Source organism: Triplophysa rosa, linkage group LG2 (assembly GCF_024868665.1).
Source record: "Triplophysa rosa linkage group LG2, Trosa_1v2, whole genome shotgun sequence".
NCBI classification, from domain to species: Eukaryota; Metazoa; Chordata; class Actinopteri; order Cypriniformes; family Nemacheilidae; genus Triplophysa; species Triplophysa rosa.
In genome coordinates, this window is record NC_079891.1 from 16,412,276 (window position 1) to 16,431,156 (window position 18,881).

The 18,881-nt window shown below is 40.5% G+C and overlaps 2 protein-coding genes across 5 annotated transcripts in view; both read right to left on the reverse strand.

Moving 5' to 3' along the window:
• The window catches only part of cds1 (CDP-diacylglycerol synthase (phosphatidate cytidylyltransferase) 1), a 26,204-nt gene extending 23,092 nt beyond the window's left edge, over nucleotides 1-3,112 (reverse strand). The window contains exon 1 of the mRNA XM_057354538.1: nucleotides 2,794-3,112. Coding sequence (XP_057210521.1) covers nucleotides 2,794-2,859 — 66 coding nt within the window. The 5' untranslated portion in view covers nucleotides 2,860-3,112. The remainder of the gene's footprint in view (nucleotides 1-2,793) is intronic.
• A 1,057-nt stretch (nucleotides 3,113-4,169) lies between these two features.
• Nucleotides 4,170-18,881, reverse strand: part of wdfy3 (WD repeat and FYVE domain containing 3) — an 86,700-nt gene continuing 71,988 nt past the window's right edge. For all 4 annotated transcript variants that reach the window (XM_057350056.1, XM_057350064.1, XM_057350048.1 and 1 more), the window contains 15 exons: nucleotides 18,689-18,806; nucleotides 18,506-18,612; nucleotides 17,637-17,790; nucleotides 17,460-17,551; nucleotides 17,093-17,305; nucleotides 16,760-16,907; nucleotides 15,373-15,527; nucleotides 14,894-15,052; nucleotides 8,818-8,997; nucleotides 8,515-8,697; nucleotides 8,327-8,417; nucleotides 7,876-8,241; nucleotides 7,022-7,133; nucleotides 6,718-6,915; nucleotides 4,170-6,591 (listed from right to left, as the gene is read on the reverse strand). In XM_057350056.1, coding sequence (XP_057206039.1) covers nucleotides 6,471-6,591; nucleotides 6,718-6,915; nucleotides 7,022-7,133; nucleotides 7,876-8,241; nucleotides 8,327-8,417; nucleotides 8,515-8,697; nucleotides 8,818-8,997; nucleotides 14,894-15,052; nucleotides 15,373-15,527; nucleotides 16,760-16,907; nucleotides 17,093-17,305; nucleotides 17,460-17,551; nucleotides 17,637-17,790; nucleotides 18,506-18,612; nucleotides 18,689-18,806 — 2,397 coding nt within the window. In that variant the 3' untranslated portion in view covers nucleotides 4,170-6,470. The remainder of the gene's footprint in view (nucleotides 6,592-6,717; nucleotides 6,916-7,021; nucleotides 7,134-7,875; nucleotides 8,242-8,326; nucleotides 8,418-8,514; nucleotides 8,698-8,817; nucleotides 8,998-14,893; nucleotides 15,053-15,372; nucleotides 15,528-16,759; nucleotides 16,908-17,092; nucleotides 17,306-17,459; nucleotides 17,552-17,636; nucleotides 17,791-18,505; nucleotides 18,613-18,688; nucleotides 18,807-18,881) is intronic.

Sequence of the window (18,881 nt, forward strand, 5' to 3'; positions counted from 1 at the left end):
TGTCATGGCTCTGCTTCATTTAGTCATGTTTTTCTTGGTCCTGTAGCAGAGTCATGACAAAGCCTTTGGTTGTGTGGAGAGAAACATATTATTGTCCTTTTGACAATAATATACGTTCTCTCCAGTGTCTCGTCTCTGTTCCTGCCATCTCGTTTCCTCGTTAACTTTCCCTGAGTGTTTTATTACCCACACCTGCCCCATGTCGTTATCCCTCGTTTGTCTTCCCTTTAAATACCCTCTTGTTTCTTTGTCTTGTGCTCGTGGATTGTACTACGTCGTGTATGTGTATCGTGCCAGTCAGTGTTCCTGTGATCCTGTTGCTGTGTAAAGATCCCAGTCCAGTCCAGTCTTGGTAAGTGTTTAGTTTAGTTTGTCAAGTTATGTTTAGTCAAGTTATGTTTAGTCAAGTATTATGTTAGTTTAGTCCAGTCTAGTTTATTTTTCCTGTCTTGTTTTTTACCCCCTCGAGGGTGTTTTGTTTGTTTTGTCTATTGTTTAATAAATATATCCCGTTAACCCCTTCATTGCCATTGCCTGCCTGCATCTGGGTTCTTCTCTCCACGCTCGAGCGTGACACAAAGTGCTAGTAAAGTATTTCAATAATATTCCTGCATAATCGCCATTTAATATGATGACTTAACATCTAAAAACTGTTTACATTTACTGTATTTTATGTTCATTAAATCAAATGGTAACACCAAATCTCACTCTTAACCAGTTGCTTATTAGCATGCATATCATTAGAATATTGGCTGTTTATTAGTACTTATAAAACACATATTCTGTATGACCGATCTAATCCTACCCAATACCTAAACCTAACAACTATTATTCTAACTATTAATAAGCACCATATTAGGAGTTTGAGGCAAAAGTCGTAGTTAATGGTTTGTTAATAGCGAGAATTGGACCTTAAAATAAAGTGTGACCAATCAAATTACTCTTAATACTCACAACAATTTTTTTTTATATAAATTTGTTGACATAGTATGAGTGCTGTCAAACGATTAATCGTGATTAATCACATCCAGAATTAAAGTTTGTGTTTACTTAATATAAAAGTAAAAAAAATGTTTATATGTGATTTCAATTATTGGTAAATATAAATAAATACATCCTTAAATAAACATGTATCTATGTTTTTGTGTTTATACATACGAAATGATTATGCACAGCACAAACATATATTATGTAAACACAAACTTTTATTTTTGATGTGATTAATTAAGATGAATCGTTTGACAGCCCTACAGTATACAAAGCAAGTGTTCTGCATACTACATGTCATGAATTTGACTTGATCATGTAAATTCTTGGGTTGGGGACCAATGGATGTTGACTTTCTCATTTTGACCAGCAGCCACATAATGTGTATGCAGATAAATGCTGGTTCCCTCATGTTCCCATACCAAACAAGATACAACTCAAATATTCTCATAGAGGTAAAGTGTGATTTCTTGGAGACTTTATTTTTGTTTCAGAGCTTATACTGTTAATACACAACATATTCCTCTCCATAAAAAATTGCAACTGTAATTGTCATGTGATTATATATTCAACACATCCATTTCCAGGATGACTACTGTGACCAAGTGATTTGTTGATCTCACATGCTTTGGGATCTCAGCCAAACAAAGTCAGACTAAGGATCGTTTGTTCAATTGAACATCAACACAGCATAATTTCACTAGGCCATAAAATGTCTACTATACTGTATACTACATAAAATTATATACATAAAACACAATTTAAGAGCTAATACAGCAATGTGCTAACAGTCGATATGATATTACATTTCTGCAACAAAGCTTGTAAAAAGATAATTTAAAGGTATATCGTGAAAGATAATGACATGTGTCTGTGGTATTCATGAAAGCATGGGAATTTATACGATTGCAAGAAGCTGACTTTGAACAGATTTCACAAGTTCATCTGACCTAAAGCATGTTGCATGTTATTTAATCATTTCTTAACTGATAAGAATAAGAATATTACACTGACACAAAGTTAACAAAGAACTTTCCTTGCTTCAATAAAATGTCCAAACATCTCTCTCAAGTTAATAACCCCTGAATTGATTTTCTAACTCAAATAGTTAGTAATTAGTTTATTACACTGTAATTACAGTTCGCAGATTTAGGCATATTACGAAATGACCAAATTCAAGTATGTGTCCAGTATGCTTTACAGTAAATAAATACTGGTCATTACAAATGCCTGGACAGTACAAAAGCTATTACAGGAGGTCACATTTTATACTAACTAAACTACATTTGGACACAACTTCTGAACTTTAATATTAAAAGTTAAATGAAACGTTCCTCATGACAGGTTGACATACCGGCTCTGTCAGAAAGCCTGCTGTCTGTCTGGCACTGCCACAGCATCGTTACTTAAAAATACATTAACCTGTAAAAAGGTTAATTGCCTCAAACGTTTTAGAAACTTACATGATGTACAAAAATGCTGTCTATCTAGGCAGCTCACTGGATTTTCCACTGACTCTGCTTTGCAGCGTATATGCCTCTTCATGTCAGACAACAGCGCACACTCTATTTGAGACTATAACAAAGCCTTGAAACAGCCATTTAAAGCAATGTCACAACTCAAAAACTCAATTAATCCTAAAATCAACCTGTGACAACAGTGTTTGTAAAATATCTACTCGGGTTGAAGTGGTCTGACTGGTTGCTCGTTAGCTGCTTAGCTAGAAAGGTCATTCGCAGGCGATGAATAACGTTACTGTAAATACAGCCTCGTAACGTCAAATACACCGTTTATTGTATAAATTACCTTGTCACTGATGTTTTCTGTGCTGTCAGGATCTCCTCCTCCACCTCGCCTTCTTAGCTCCGTCATTTTGGCTTAATTCAGTCTAAATAATACATAGATATCGTCGGAGGTCCGCGTTAAAAACAAGCAGAGCCAGCACGGGGTTAGTGTAGTTAATCCGGTTAATTCAACCAACAGCGACCATTAAAGTATCTTCAGCGGCAGGTACAGAGAGACACACAGGCAGCGCGCGTTTGTTTATGCCCGCAGATCTGCGCTCGCTGTGTTCGTTCGGTCAGACAACTCTCTCTCTCTCTCTCTCTCTCTCTCTCTCTCTCTCTCTCTCTCTCTCTCTCTCTCACCGAGTCAACACGAGGCGGCACTGCTCCACTCTGCGGCTGGAGCCCTGCTCATTCTCACGACACCAGTCCAAGCGTGACTGTTATTAGCTGTTTTTGTAAAAAAAAACGTTGTTGTCATCCTCCGAGAACCATTTTTTTGTAGTTTGTACTGTACACGAGCACAGTGAAGTATAAATGTCCGTGAATTGTGACGTGTCTGTGGTTGCGTTGCGGGAAGCAATGCTTCACGATTTACATACTAATTTAAATTAGGGGAACTCAATTACATTGTTTACAAGAATATTTAAAGACCTAACCCAAACTTGTTGGGTTGCTGATTTTAATGGTTTGTCTTAAAATACCTCACGTCATCTTGAGGCCCCCTAGTGGTCTTCCCCGGGTTAAAAACCACTGATTCAAATGACTGCATATACAGTAATGCTCAGCTGTAATATGTAGTTACAAAATCGTTTTGCAGACCGTCATGAAAAATGAATGGATTTAAGGGTAATAATAGGTATAATAGGAATAGTACGTTTTAATGGAATAAATTGGGTTCTGTGGGTGGGATGTTATCTGCCAGATTAAGAACACCACTGAATCCAACTTTAATAAAGTCCGAAACATAATACATCAGTAAACACATTTTTTTTTTGTAATGGTTTGAATAGAAAACAGTAGATGAATTCTGTCATCATTTACTCACCCTCTTGTCATTTCAATCCTTTATGACTTTCTTTCGTCTGCAGAACACAAAAGAAGATATTTTGAAGAAAGTTGGTAACCGAACAGCACTGGCCCCCATTCACTTCTACTGTGGACACAAAACCAAAGCAAGTGAAGGGGTGCCACGTTAACAAAAATCTTCGAAATATCTTATTTTGTGCTCTGTGGAAGAAAGGCATACAGGTTTGATGACAAAGAGGGGGAGAAAACGACAGATTTTTTTATTTTTGGGTGAACTATCACATTCAGATATCTGGACTATCTTACACACATCTGTAAAAACTACAGTGCAAGTGAAGCTGAAAAAGGACTCATGTAAACAATACAATGTAGGTGGTAAACAGCAAGTATTTAATTGAAATTAAATTAAAAAGTATGAGTACCATATCTATTGCATCATAATAACAGGTATAGGGTTACTTTATGGGTAGAGGGTTTCATGTAATAGTTTTTACCAACACAAATATACAATGAACATTCAGCTACCACAGTTTTGCACACTAGATACTGTAGTAATGCAGTCTATCACAAGACCATCAAAAAAGGTACAATCTGGGTGTATTTCATCAGTCCTGGGATCAGTCCTTAACATCCATATATAAGAGTAGAAAAGTCAACTCATAAGTGGTGGGATATATCTTCAGTATGCCTGCCTAAACTGTACATGAAACGTTCAGGGCTTCAGGATCTAGCTGTTAGATAATGCCATAATCATAAGCCAAAAAACGGAAAACGAAGTAAAACGTAATGCCAAAACATGTACAATACACCGACACAAAGTCAGCTGTGTTAAACATGCAACACGTAACAAAACTTGCTGAAAAATTACAAAACTCATAAAAAAGAAAACCTTGCATAAATACTTTGTACAGTTCATTTCACTGTAATGAAAAGCACCCTTTAAAAAATAACAGCCCACAACATAAAAATGCATTTGATAAAACAATGATTGCTCAATGTCTTTTTTGTCTACGTACATGTCAAGGTGCAAAAATAATTTCAGACTGATATAGCCATTTGATCTTTAAGCTGCTTGTCGACAGCAAAATCCCAACAGCTTGATGTTAAGATTGCACACTGTATTACAGTACATTCATTTATAATAAACTATAAAGAGTGCATATTAGGCTGGATAGCAAAATACAGAAATTATACGAAAAACAACAAATGCACGTGTAACAAAATGTTCCTCTTTTTAAGGATGCAAGTGTCAGAAAAGAATGAGAAAGGAATTCTCTCCATTATATCGAAGCAGCATTTTTAATATTGTATTGCCCACAGTATCAAAGACAAATGGACAGATGAAAACAACAAACTTACTCTTTCATAGTCTTGTAAGGTATTACTAGGCTTCCAGTCTTCTTTTTATACAATGAAACGTTTTAAATCCCTTTTTCATCTTACGCAAAAACGTTCAAGCTACAGTCTTTCCTGAAATGTAAATGGAGTGAAAATATCAGTAACTATTGCTTTAATAATATACAAACAAACAATACACTGGTGCAACTCTGCAAACGGTTAAAATTGATATTTTAAAAATAGGAAAGAAATTGAGGTTCTAATAAACTCATTTTGTCATGATCTGGTTTAGCAACAATAAAACTGTCTAATTTAGTTATAAATAAGGGACAAAAACATCTTTTTAAGAGAACGACAGACGTCTGACACTACACAAAAATGTACAGAGAGAGCAATAACATCCAATATGTCATCAGAGATCTCATTTTCAGAAACATCTCTCATACTCTAATCTTTCTTGTGACCATAAATACTCCTGTCTTTGAAATGCATAATAATAATAAAAACGGATGTGGAATCATCTAAAGGCTTGCGAAACGTTTCCTGATAAATCTGTCCCATCATTAAAAACGACTTAAAGTGGAAAAAAAATCAGCAGCCTTTCATCTATATTCAAAATGTACATACTATCGTCATCCTACACTTCAGAAAAACATGATAAGTCACACATCAAGGCAGTTTGGCGACAAAAACGAAACTAAATTGTTTGCTTCTATTGGCAACATGCTGATACTGTGGGCAACACTTTAACAGAACATACGAAACAAATAAAATAAGCATTTGCATAACTAGACACGCTAGTAATGTCAACCCACAAACATGATCAACATTCATAGTCCCCGATAATATTCCGACTGGGATGTTGTGACTCGTGACATCAACTACACGCACTCGCATTTTGATTTTTTTAAAGCCAGAAGTGATTTTTAATATAATACTATATTACAAGCAACGTGTCGTGTTTGTTTATCTTTTAATAATGACTTTTTGTTTCACTGTTTCTAGTTAAAAAGGCCATTGTAAGTATTTACAATATAAACAATATGCCATCTCGTTCCATGAGGAGTGTTTTATATGCATTGCTTTTCCTATAATCGGATCATTGCAGTTTTGGTGCAATGATGCCAATCCTGAGATGACCGAGCATACTGCAACAGAAAAATGCATAAATGGAAAAGATCGTCTCTCTTTAATGGCGACACCTCCGCAATATACGAAATTAGTATTAGTGATTCCGTTTTGGTCTACTTCAGTGCTTTACAAATGGGGTTTTTGCACAGAGAGCAGTGAGATGGGATTTTTTTAAGGGGTGTGAGCTGTGGTGCGGGTGGTCTAGTTTCTCGGGCTCTCTTCAGAGCTCCGCTCATGCTGCAGGTTATAGTAACAGTTCTGACACACTCGCACAGGAGAGGAGATCTTTAGCCGCTTGATCTCCGACTGGAAGCGACTGCACCTGAGGAAACAACCAACAACATTTCTGAACACTGAAAACTAGCAGCCTGAAAAGATTTAATTTAAACACTAAAACTTAACAAGAACTAAAAATGAAAATTCCCCAATTTGTGTCTCCGTGTCTTACTTCTGGCAGAAGACCTGGCCGCAGTTTCTGCAGTGGTGGCGTCTTTCAGTGAGCGAGAAGCGTACGGTGCATCCAGAACAGCTGTCCACCTGCTCGTCCTTCACCCAGTGGTCTGCGGTGGAGCGTCCTGGCTGATCGCTGACAGACCAGCTGAACACTCTGCCCCGCCCGTCACCCACCAGAATCTTACTGTGGTCTCTGCGTACAGATTACAGCTCAATTACAGACAATCCATGAGTATCTTAGATCATGTTCTGTTTGTCTTCCCTTGTCTCATTCCACCACACACACACAGGGCACGTACTTTGAAATGGCGAGCGCTGTGATTTCCGCAGGATGAGCGTTGTCCTTCCGGTCAAACGCTGTGTGCATGGTGAGTTTGCTCCGGAACACCAGCTGTCTCTCCCATCTGTAGCCTGTTCAGGAAACAAAGTGTTCGGCAACGACGTGCCAGTTGATCAAACAATATGCAAAATCTTTAATTTGGCTGATGATAATTCTACAATCAAAAGGAAATAATATTTTAAAACACAAAAGTTAATCCTTACTAACCAAATTTCTGCAATTGACAATTTTAGTTTCATGATAATGCATTGACATAATACGTTTGTAATGAGAACAATTATTGTTGTTCATTTAAAGGTCCAGTGTGTGAAACTTAGCCGCATCTAGTGGTGAGGTTGCGAATTGCAACCAATGGCTCAGTCCAACGCTCACCCCTCCTTTTCGAAGCAGTATGGGATATGTCTAAAGGGGGTCCCACACGGGATGCGGAAGCGCAGTGTCACATCTAGGACAACTCTGTTATTAATGTGGTAGAATCGAGAGGTATTCTGCATTAATGCGCTGTTTTTCCGTTATTCCCAAACAGATTAATGCATTTTGCCCACATTTTGTACATTAAAGACGATTTCAGTCAAATAACATCTAATTTAATGTTAAATTATGCGAGTGGCGCGTTGTGTCGTGCAGGACTCAGAACAGCGTCCTGAGTTGTAGCGGAGCGCCGATAGATCCTCCAAGAATTACACATTGGACTTTTAATTGCTTTGTTCCTTAAAATGCAAAACAAGCAACTTCACTAAATGTATTTTTAAACGTACAATTTAAAAACGTTGCAATAGTATGTAGAAACTCAAGCTGGTTTATCTACAGTACCTGGTTTGAGTTTGTTGTATGAACGTGCCTCCATACTACTGGGCTGAAGGGGTTGTGGTACTGGCCCATGTGGGGGTGCGGAGTTAGGTTGGGAATGTTGCTGCGATTGAATTCCTGGTCTCATCTGGCCCTCAGAGTAGTTTACGAAAACAAAGCCGTCCTTTTCATCAATGCTGATTGTGTCCGACCAGCGGCGGGAGTCGTCTGAGCCACTGTCAACCGACCAGGAGGCTCCTGTGCGGGGTTTGGGCCTGTGGACGGTACTGCTGGGCTGGCTGTTTGAAGTCCGAGGTTTGGTGTCCTGACTGAGACTGGTCTCCTCTCCCTCAGATTCACTACTGTCATCTTCTGGAGCGTCACGACCCTCTGTAGAAACAAGATGTGGGGTTAGGAAGAGAAAATCATCTATAGTTTAAAGTAAATGAAACAGGATATAATAGGATAGAATTACCCATCTCTCCACAGCAGTCTGCAATATCAGGGGGCTCTATAGGCTGTGGAGCTGGGGTTTCTGGGACTTGCAGAAACTCAATTCTCCAGAACTACAAGATAATGTCATGTGTCAAGGATCTGTTTTACTATTTTTGTTGTAATGCTTTAAAGACAAATAGTGGAAAGGAGGAAGGAGAAGACTGTTACCCTAACTACACCGTCGGAGTGTCCCGTGACGATAACGTTCTGTGTGTCCCACTCATTCATCTCAGACACACAGCAACAGAGAATCTGTTGGCTGCGGCCGGTGAAAGTGTTTGCGCTGGCGATGGGATTTCCATTGATGCTCCACACATGAATATACGTTCCAGCACAGGATACTATATCACCCTACATTTCATCACACACACGGTATTCAAATCCATATTAAGTTAATTACTTTTTATGACACTTTGTGGCATCTTAACAGCAATAAAAACATGCGTACAGAAAACGTAAATGTTTACTTACAGTCAACTCGTTGATGCAGAGCGCTGAGACAGGAGCCCGGTGGCCCCTCAGCTGGGTGACGAAAGACAGTTTATTCAGGTCCCAGATGATGCAGGTTCGGTCTCGGGAGCCACTCACGATGATGTGGTAAGCTGATGATGCTGTGAGACAGGTTACTGCATCTGTGTGTCCCAGAAGAGCCTGCACACATTACACGTACCTCAATACATGCAGTTGCCGTAAATAGTATGTGAAACTTGTATGTGTGGTTTTGTTGGGAAACTTTTTCAGATTTCTGAATATAAACGACATCTTTAACTTAGAAACAAATCTAATTCAATGAGATCAGAGCCTTGCATTGTAACACAATAAAAAACTCTTAATTTGAATTTGCCATTCACATAACACACTGCCTGATGTAAACCATGTGCTGTAATTCAAAGGTTTTAAAAACTGGCAAAATTGTCTTTGAAAACATGAAACCAAATGAGTTGTTTGTAAAAACAACTCAACACTTTGTTTAGAGAAAAGAAGGCACAGAACGCTAGTTACGAATGTAACTGTGGTTCTGTGAATTCTGGATGACCGCCAGAGGCAGTGTAACACTAGTGGATTATCACAGCGCCAGCCAGATAGGTCGAGAAAATATACCAACAAAGTCACATGGTGACACATGCTGAGCGTCAGGTGTAATAAACCTGTGATGCTCAGCATTCCGTCTCAGAATGCCTTTCTCGCGCATTCCGAGTGACAAGATACTCTGGCGGTCATCCAGAATTCTCAGAACCACAGTTACATTTGTAACTAGCATTCTGTTTCATTCCTACTGACCGCCAGAGGCAGTGTAACACTAGTGGATGACACATACCAAAAGTCAGGAGGAATGCAACCTACCTAAACAAAATCAAGACTGCTCCTGAAGGACTGCCACACTCACAGGATGAGGAGCAGCCACATTAACCTTATAGAACCTGGCAAAGGTGCACGGAGAGGCCCAAGATGTCAGCCAAGGAAACTCCTCTGAAGGCAGCCCACGAAGATGATACAGCCCTAGTGGAGTGACAAGTTACGCTCCGAGGTAATGGCTTCCCAGTCTCTTTGTAAGCCAAAGTTATTGTCTCCACAATCCACTTTGACAACCTCTGCTTTGGCAGAGGAGAACCTTTCCTCACACCACCATAGCAAACTAACAACTGATCCGAACGTCGGAACCGGGCAGTAGCCTCCACATAATGCATCAAAGCACGCACTGGACATACAAGGTGCTCATTAGACGCCGACCCAGATAGAGGCTGAAAAGCAGCAAGCTCGATGTGCTGGTTTACATACTGAGGGAGGAGAACTTTAGGGAGAAAAGATGGATTGGGTCGCAAGACCACTCCGGTCCACAAAGGTCCACATCTGTCCGGCCAAACCGCAGCCAGATCTTCTGAACTACATCCGGGTGAAGCCTCCATTCTCCCGGGTGTAGCCGGTCCCTGGACAGAGCATCCGCTACTTGGTTGTCTACCCCAGGAATGTGAAAAGGCAGTTCCTTCAGAAACCGATTCAAACGCCTCAAATCCAGAACTGGACGGAAACCGCCGTCCTTCTTCGGAACGAGAAAATACGTTGAATAAAAGCTGTCCCTTTGAACTAGGGGATGAACTGCTTCTATGGCTCCCTTCCCTAACAGGGAACGCATCTCCAGGGAGAGTGCAACAGAATGGGTTGCATCCCTGACAACAGTGGGAAAAATTCCCGAAAACCTGGGGGGCCGGCATCTGAACTGTAGTGTATAACCCCTGCTCATAGTCTTTAGAACCCAGGGATCTGAAATGACATTTCTCCAATATTCCAGCTATACCGCTGAAAATCGTTCGACAGCCGGCCCAAGAGGTTCAGGCTCTATGAACGTGGTTTTTGATAGTTGTGGGGGGGGGGCGTTGACGTGTAGTCCCCGCCAGTTGTCGATGAGGTTGACAAAAACCTCGAACCTCCTCTGCAACCCGAGGCCTCTGAGGACCACGCGGCTGTGGAGTAGGCTCTTGGCGGAAACGGTGCTCCCAGTTCTCGGGTCACATGCCCCATGGCCATAAGAGCCGTCTGCAGAAACTGAGAAACGGAGGGATCTACATCTGCTGATTCCAACGAACTGGTAGTGGCAAGAAGTAACTGACAGATTGTGTTCTCCGTCTGAGTTATGTAAGCGGTGGAGCCTTTTTTTAGCAGAGAGTCCGTGCGACCAAACTGTGCACTAGGGCATCGTACATTGCCCCGTAAGGCCTCATCAGTGGACACCACTAAGGCTGCGACAGGCTGTTCTACTTCTGGGGTGCGCCCAACCCCTATGGAATCTGCTTCCGCCATAGACGCCAAAATGCGAGCAGTTTTAGGGTGCCGTCTATTTGCGCAAGAAGCCATAAGTGCATTAGAAAACTCGGCCACAAAATCGTTGCATGGTGGCATGGTAAAGGAATTCTCAGTCGGGGGCTGTCTGAAAAACACATTAGGCCGAGTCGCCTGAATAGATTAATCCAGCCCCAGACGGGCAACTGCCATACGGAGTACAGCTAGGGTATCATCAGAGGTGGCCTGGCTATGCTCTGTCGATCGAACTGATCTCCCACTTGAAACCTCAGCCGCTAAAACCTCAGCAAAGACATCTTGGGGGGAAGGTGGAACGGTACAGTCCACAGGTTTCCCATGCTCATGAAACAGGGAATCAGAAGCGCTTGTAGAAAGTACATCCAATTCAGCATGACGTGAGAGATACAGGGATTCAGCATACTCTTTGCCAACTTTCTGACTTGGGTCGATGCCGGCCCCATCATCCTGCATCGGGTCCACAGGAGCGACAGGTGGCTGTAATGAGTGGAGGATACCCTTTAGCTCTGCCATTTCTGAAGATAGCACCGCAACCATCTTAGAAAGTGCGGTTTCCTTCTTCTTTGACGGAGGGCCGCTCGTTGTCGCAGACGCGCGACGCTTCCTAATCCGCTGGGCCGCGGGATCCGCCTGCCCGAGATGCACTGTCGAGTTGGGGTGAGACTCGGCGAGACGGAGCCGCCGTTCCGACAGAGGTAAGAGGCTGCAGTGCACACATGGATCCGTCAGCGCATCCTTCAGGTGCTGAATACCCAGGCAAGATGGGCAAAACTCATGACCATCGTCCGGGAGCAGGTTATTGGGACATAGTTTACACGTCAGTGGGAAACCAGTGACAATCGGTCCGTGAGACATGTTCTCTCGTAGATGACACCCTCGGTTGCACCATAATGTCAATAAACCATGAGCAGATCAATAGGCTGGAATAAATGAGAATATGTGTATATGACCGCTGGTAGGACCGAAGCGGCTCGAAGCAAACGAGGAAAATAGCACTCGATACAAACAGCAATGTGTGAATCAATGTTAGCGAGGCACCACTAACAGTAAGTGCGGAAAACACTAGCCACCGGGGCACCGAGAGGCACAGAGTGTAATCAGCGATAAAAACCCACAATGAGCACAAACTCATCAGATGAAGAAAATATAAATCCCTGAACGTTGAAGAAGTGCTCCGACACAGCTTGTGAGGACGAGACTTCGCTGCTCTGATAAGCTGCACTTGCCAGCGCGAATATGAACGACCTATCTCTAACAGGCGAGAAAGAGACAGAATGCTGAGCGTCACAGGCTTATTACACCTGACTAGGGCTGAACGATTAATCGAAATCGAATCGCAATCGCGATGTGACACGTTGCGATTTGCTAATCGCAAGAGGCTGCGATGTGGAAGCGATGTGAAAAATAGGAAACGCGTCTGTTCCAAGCCCGCTTTGAGTGGCATTCTTGCTAACCAACTGAGTGAGCGCACCTCCGTTATGCCTAATCAGCACTGCCCCAGCCAACTGCATAAACTTCCGTCATTAAAAAAACAAACATACAGAAGGCAGGAGAGAGAGAGTGTGTGTTATTATGGCATCTGCAGAGTCAGATCGATCATTAGGCAAATAAATACTAAAGAACCGTCCAATTCAGAAGACCGCACACACAGCCTGTGTCATACTCGAGCGACTCTTCCCCGCGTTGTGCGTCTCGCGGACGAGCTGTTTAAACTTGACGCGCACACACAGCCTGTCATACTCGCGCGTCTCTGCCCCGCGTTGCACGTCTCGCGGACGAACCGTTTAAACTTGATGCGCATACACAGCCTGTTTCGTAATGACGTTTATAGTACTTGAGTCCGGCTCGGGCATCTGGCAATATGGACGAGGCTTGACGCACGCGCGCACCATGTGTAAACTCACGCCTAGCTCCGCGTTTCAAACAAATGTAAATTCTATCTAACTGTTTTGCTAATTTCACTTGGATGAAATTAAACATTCAGCACATTTTTTACTTGTTTTAAAAAATCCCACATACTTAAACAATAATAAATCAGCCTATGTAAACTATGAACTATTTTAATAATTCACTAACACAATAGAAAATGTTATGGATTTAAGGGTTACAATGGGAGTTGTATTTGTTTTAATGGAAACTATAATAGTGTACACTGGTATTTGGATTCTATTGGTGTGATGTAATCTGGAAGTTGGGAACCAATTGAACAACAGTAAGCCCTATTTGAATAATGCCCAAAGCACACTACAAAAATTAATTTTGTAATGGTTTTAATGAAAACAATTAAATGTTTTTTTGTTGTTGTTTTCTTTCAGGGTAACTATACCCGTCCCATACTGTGCTCCACACAACAATATTGAATTGAAGCTTGAATTAGAAAAGTTAAAATCGCAAATCAAATCGCAATGTCTGTCAAAAATATCGCAATTAGATATTTTCCCCAAATCGCACAGCCCTACACCTGACGCTCAGCATGTGTCACCATGTGATTTTGTTGGTATATTTTCTCGACCTATCTGGCTAGCACTGCGATAATCCACTAGTGTTACACTGCGTCTGGCGGTCAGTAGGAATGAAACAGAACATCAACATGAGAACCTCACTTCTACTGTACAATACTGTATCGAGGGGAGGCATCATTGTTTAGGTCTGTTTTGGTGCCACAGGGCAGGTCATTGTTTGTTTGTTATTTGTTTAAGCAGACTGTTTGTTCAGTGTTTTGATTTAGTTCAAGATGAGATAAAACTGTGTGAAAATGGAGATTTTGAGAGGTTACATACTTCTTCCAGCATCAGTATAAATTGAGACCAAACAAATATTATAAAAGGTCAGTTCTGGTCCTTGATTCTGATTGGTTGAGCCGAATTCTAAGCTGTTATAAAATACCCTGATTTATATTAAAGCATAAATATCACTTTATTTACTTTTTTATGAAACCTTGCCACGCATATGGAAGAACCGTTTTATAAAAGAAAAAAGCCCCGCGAAGCAGTGGGTTACAGTGCATTTTATAACAGCTAAGGGGGTTTTAGGCATGCCCTTAGCTGTTATAAAATGCACTGTAACCCACTGCTTCTTGGTGCTTATTGCTTTAATAACATTAAGGAAGAAAGAGAATATGGTTCACCATAACAGTTTAAAGGACAACCATCGTCATCGTTCTTTCACAAATAAATTTGTGGTTGATACCAAATATAATTTTATAAAAAAAATGAGCTACAAAGGCATAGTAACTCAAACAGTAAGTATTATAACAACGCACTCTAGAATACTGATTTCAGAATTCTGATTGGCTAATTACAACATTCCAAGGGACAGTGTGTTTTTCCTCAGTAACAACCACTAAAACATAACATCATGTCATACAGGTACTTTGAGACATCCTGACCTTAAAAATAATTTACTCACAAATAAATGAAATACAAATATGCCTAATTAATAACATATGAGGTTAAATTTACAAATGATTAAACCACACTACATACTCGTCTTGTTTGAACTTCGTCTTGTCTTGGGTTGGCTTAAAGACTTTGCAATTGTAACAGGAGAGTTAATAAAATATTTCAAATTAATATTTTGTGTCCAGTAACTTACTCATGTGGCAAGTAGCTGTGTAATAAGCGAATTAGGTACATTCAGCCCTTTGTTATGATCGTCCTGTCAGGGTTTATTCTGTGATAACGGGCTGGCTGTACATTACTCCTTACATATATGTGATGACAACAGTTACCTGTTTGAGTGTAAGGGACTTTGCTTTTTCTTTAGAGGTCCCAGTCTCCCACACACAGATGGCTGTACTGAGTCCTCCAGTAATGACCAGTTTGGGGTTTGGACAGATAGAACACAGGATCTGCCCCCATTCGGACAAACACTCATATACTACCACTGCCTGCGAGACAAAAACCCCCAAACAAATACACCATATGAGCCAAGAACACAACTAGTTTAAATACTAGGGTCATTTTACTGTATAGATTTTTATAATGGTTAATTACAAGGTGAACGAAAGCAAACGGTTGCAGATGAAATTCACAAAACCAACAGTAAAAATAATCTAGCCAAGAAAAACCAAACATACTGAGAAATACATTGTATGAATATTTCATATCTTTTGGATGCTTTTTGCTGTTACAAATTTGACAGCCAAACACACAAGATGCCACAAACTGTGCTGTAAACAAACAGAAGAACATGAATGTTGTCGATGACCTTGTCAGACTCATAGTTAGCGAGTCTGCAGCTGAGGTCTGCGTAGCCCCAGGCGAAGGTCTTATTCCAGGCAGGGGGAACCAACACTTTGTTCTGCTCGACAGCCAGAATGCCCTTGTCAGTGCACACTATCTGACCCACTGGCTCCTTTAGCTCTGTGAGACAGAAATGACACACACACGGCTCATTTAAATGCTCTTTACTTTGGTCAGAACAGTTAAGAATATTTCAAAACATTGATGCAGAGCACACATTCTTCCTGTTATGTTTATTTAAGGTTTATCAATTTATTACATTCATGCGGTTTAAAAAAATCAGAATCACTAAATTACAACCAACAGCCAACAAAAGGCTGAAAATGAAAAGAAATTCAGAGTACTTGGCCATGTCTTATTTAAATCTAAATTGATTCTGCTTTGATTCAGATTTATGTCTGTTTTGTCATTGTAAAGCACTGTTGATTAGGGATGGGTATCGTTAAGATTTTATCGATACTGCTTATCGATACCGGTACTTATCAATACTGTTATCGATACTACGCTCTATAATTTGATGCAAAAACACGTGATGTGAAAAGATGTTAAATATTTTAAGTTTCTTTATTACCGCTGAGCTTTAGAATGGCAGTTTACAAATACTTCTGAGCAAACAGAAAATGCCACATAACAAAACGTGTGTGTGTTCCTTAGCATACCACTTACGGCACTTAGCATGTGCATAGGAGCACACCATAATGTAATTCAACATATTTACTTTACATCACTATGGTGATTTGGCTGGTAGACCGTATTTCTTTTTTCCTTTCTGGTTTTAGGTCCACATAAATAAAAAAAAGTACTATTTTAAGTAATTTTTTTTAATTATATGTACTATTTTTATAATTTTACTTGCACACTTACTTCAATTGACAAAAGTAAGTAAATATACTCCGTGGCAGAATTATTAAAACAATGTTATAACTTGTTCTCAAATAAAGGACTTTTACATTGAAGGGTTGCCGCAAAGGGGTGTTTGACGGAAGCTTCCTCGTTGTGAAACGCGGACGCTGAAAGCTCCACAAGCGCAACCATGCCACTCTTTCACTCAAACACGCAAAACAAGCAGATTACAAATACATCGTGGAAATCATATGGCCCTAGATATCACACATACGTTGAGCAAACTTCGGCCATTCGGACATCATTCAGGGATGGAAAATGAATGGCAGCAGCTGCAGCCTCTAATTCGCCATTTAACACCCGAATACACAGAGATAAAACAACGCAAGTATCGAGAACAGTATCGTTTGTCATGAAGCTTATCGATACTCTGGTACCGACCCAATTATGTACCGGTCCAAAAAAGTACCGGTTCTCGGTACCCATCCCTACTGTTGATACATTCGTACCTTTGACAGGGGTGAGTGAAGGCCGTAAGTTGTCCAAATGATGGAAGAAGATCTTGTCTAAGGTGGAGTTCAGTGTAACGGGAACACCAGGGACTTCTCCATTTGACCTACTACGTACCCGCTTAGGAGGATGTGGCTTCTTGAACAGCTGTAATGATACAAATAAGCTAACAGTGTTAATAGATGCTAGGCACGTACAACAAAGTGGTCAAACACATTTATGGGGCCACGATACACTTAGGACATCTAAACCTTGTGAGCCATTACACTGTGACTTCTGAAGACATTTAGAAAGCTAAAGATTCATTCATCATCATGAAAATAAAAGAAAACCTGTTTTGGGATCTGTCCAAAGTTGTTGATGAATCCAATGGTAGCAGTTTCTTTCAGCGGGTCATTAATATTGTAGATGTCCACCTGACCCTCATAGAAGAGATGGTGAAAGACATTAACTGCCTCCACTGCTGGAGGACCCTGCTGCTTATAACCAAAGATCAGGTCGATCCATTCATGCAGATGAGCGCTGACATAGTCACACTCCAACGCCTGAAAACACATCACACACAAATTTAATTTGACAGCAAACAACAATTGAGGAATGTCAGCAATATCCCCTTTTGAAGAATGCAAATATTTGACATTTTCATATTTCTAACTGTAAGGGTCAACAGAGTGGACGTATTCCAATGGCAACACTTGCCTCTCTGTGAACTCTGATGAACTCTTTTGGATCTCCTTTAGCCCACGGAGGCAGAATCACATCTCCAAGCTTGGTGCCATTTTGTTTACTCCCTTTAGGAAAAAGCAAGCATACTACATGAAGTATGAACAAAAAAGAGTGTATTCAGGTCCCAGATGTGGTCAAGATTTTACCCACCAAGGTCAAAGTTGTTGGAATTGAGCAGGAACTCCGGGAGATAGAAGAACTCAGGGATAAGTTCTTTAACATCAGCCATGTTGTGTTTGGAAGCAGAGAGCCATGCCTCCCGCACACTGTTAAACATTCGGTCGGCCAAATCGAAATGCCCACCCTGAGGGTACACAGATGAAATTTATTGCAAAATTATATTTATATCTCAGTAATAATGGATGTGCTGTAGAAGCAAAGCTAAAGGATAAAAAAAGTGTCAAGACTGGATCTTTCTTTCCCCAAGTAAAGATCTCACTCTTCACATCTCTCTCTCTCGCTCTCTCTCTCTCTCTCTATGTTGAAGGTCAAAAGTTACAGCCTCCAGCTTCGTGTCATTCATGATAAACAACTTTCTTGTAAAAGTCAAGTCTCACTTTAAGTCTAAGCCAAACACACTGTAGACCGTTCTTGACCATAAGTCTATTTGACTTCCTTTCTGGTCTTCCACTCTCTGTGAAATTCAACTTTTTGCTGTTTGATAAAATGGCAAGAAATTATTTCTGCAAATTCTATGCAAAAGGTGACTACACAGATTTATTTGTTATTTTTTGTTTCGATTTTTTTATTCACAACATAATTCTGATAGTTCCCTTTGTGTTATTTCAGTTTTGCTGAGCTTACTATTTTTTAAATATGGAAAATATACAAATAAGTGTTCAAAAAACGTCTGACCGGTAGTGCATATTCTCCTCTACTTTTAAAAGTTGACATTAATGTGAATTAAGCATTTTGTGCTTCATAAACATTTAATCTACAACAACTTAAAACAACGCTAAAGGAAGAACTTACAAACGTAACATAATAAAGACACAGCAGCCATGTCAGGTGTAACTAACCTGAAGCCTGAGGAAGATCTGAGTGAACGGCTCCATTCTGACCAGATATGAGGCCACTATCATTGCAGAGGAGTAATGAGTCCCGTAATGATACGCTGGGGTCTCACCTGTCAGGAAAAAAACATGCTTACAATGAATCTGCAACGATAAGCAAAGTTTGACACAAACTGGCCTTTGACTGACCAGTAGGATCCTCCCAGTCTTTAAATCGTTTCTTGTACTGGATCAATCTGTCATCTGTCTGAGCACCCATGGGTTTGGAAAGATTTCGGAATGTCTTTGGATTGTTAAGGTCCAGTTCCTGAGGAATAGTTCATCATTATAAACAAAACATTACAAAAAATAAATATACTGACAGAATATAGGGGAGAAACAA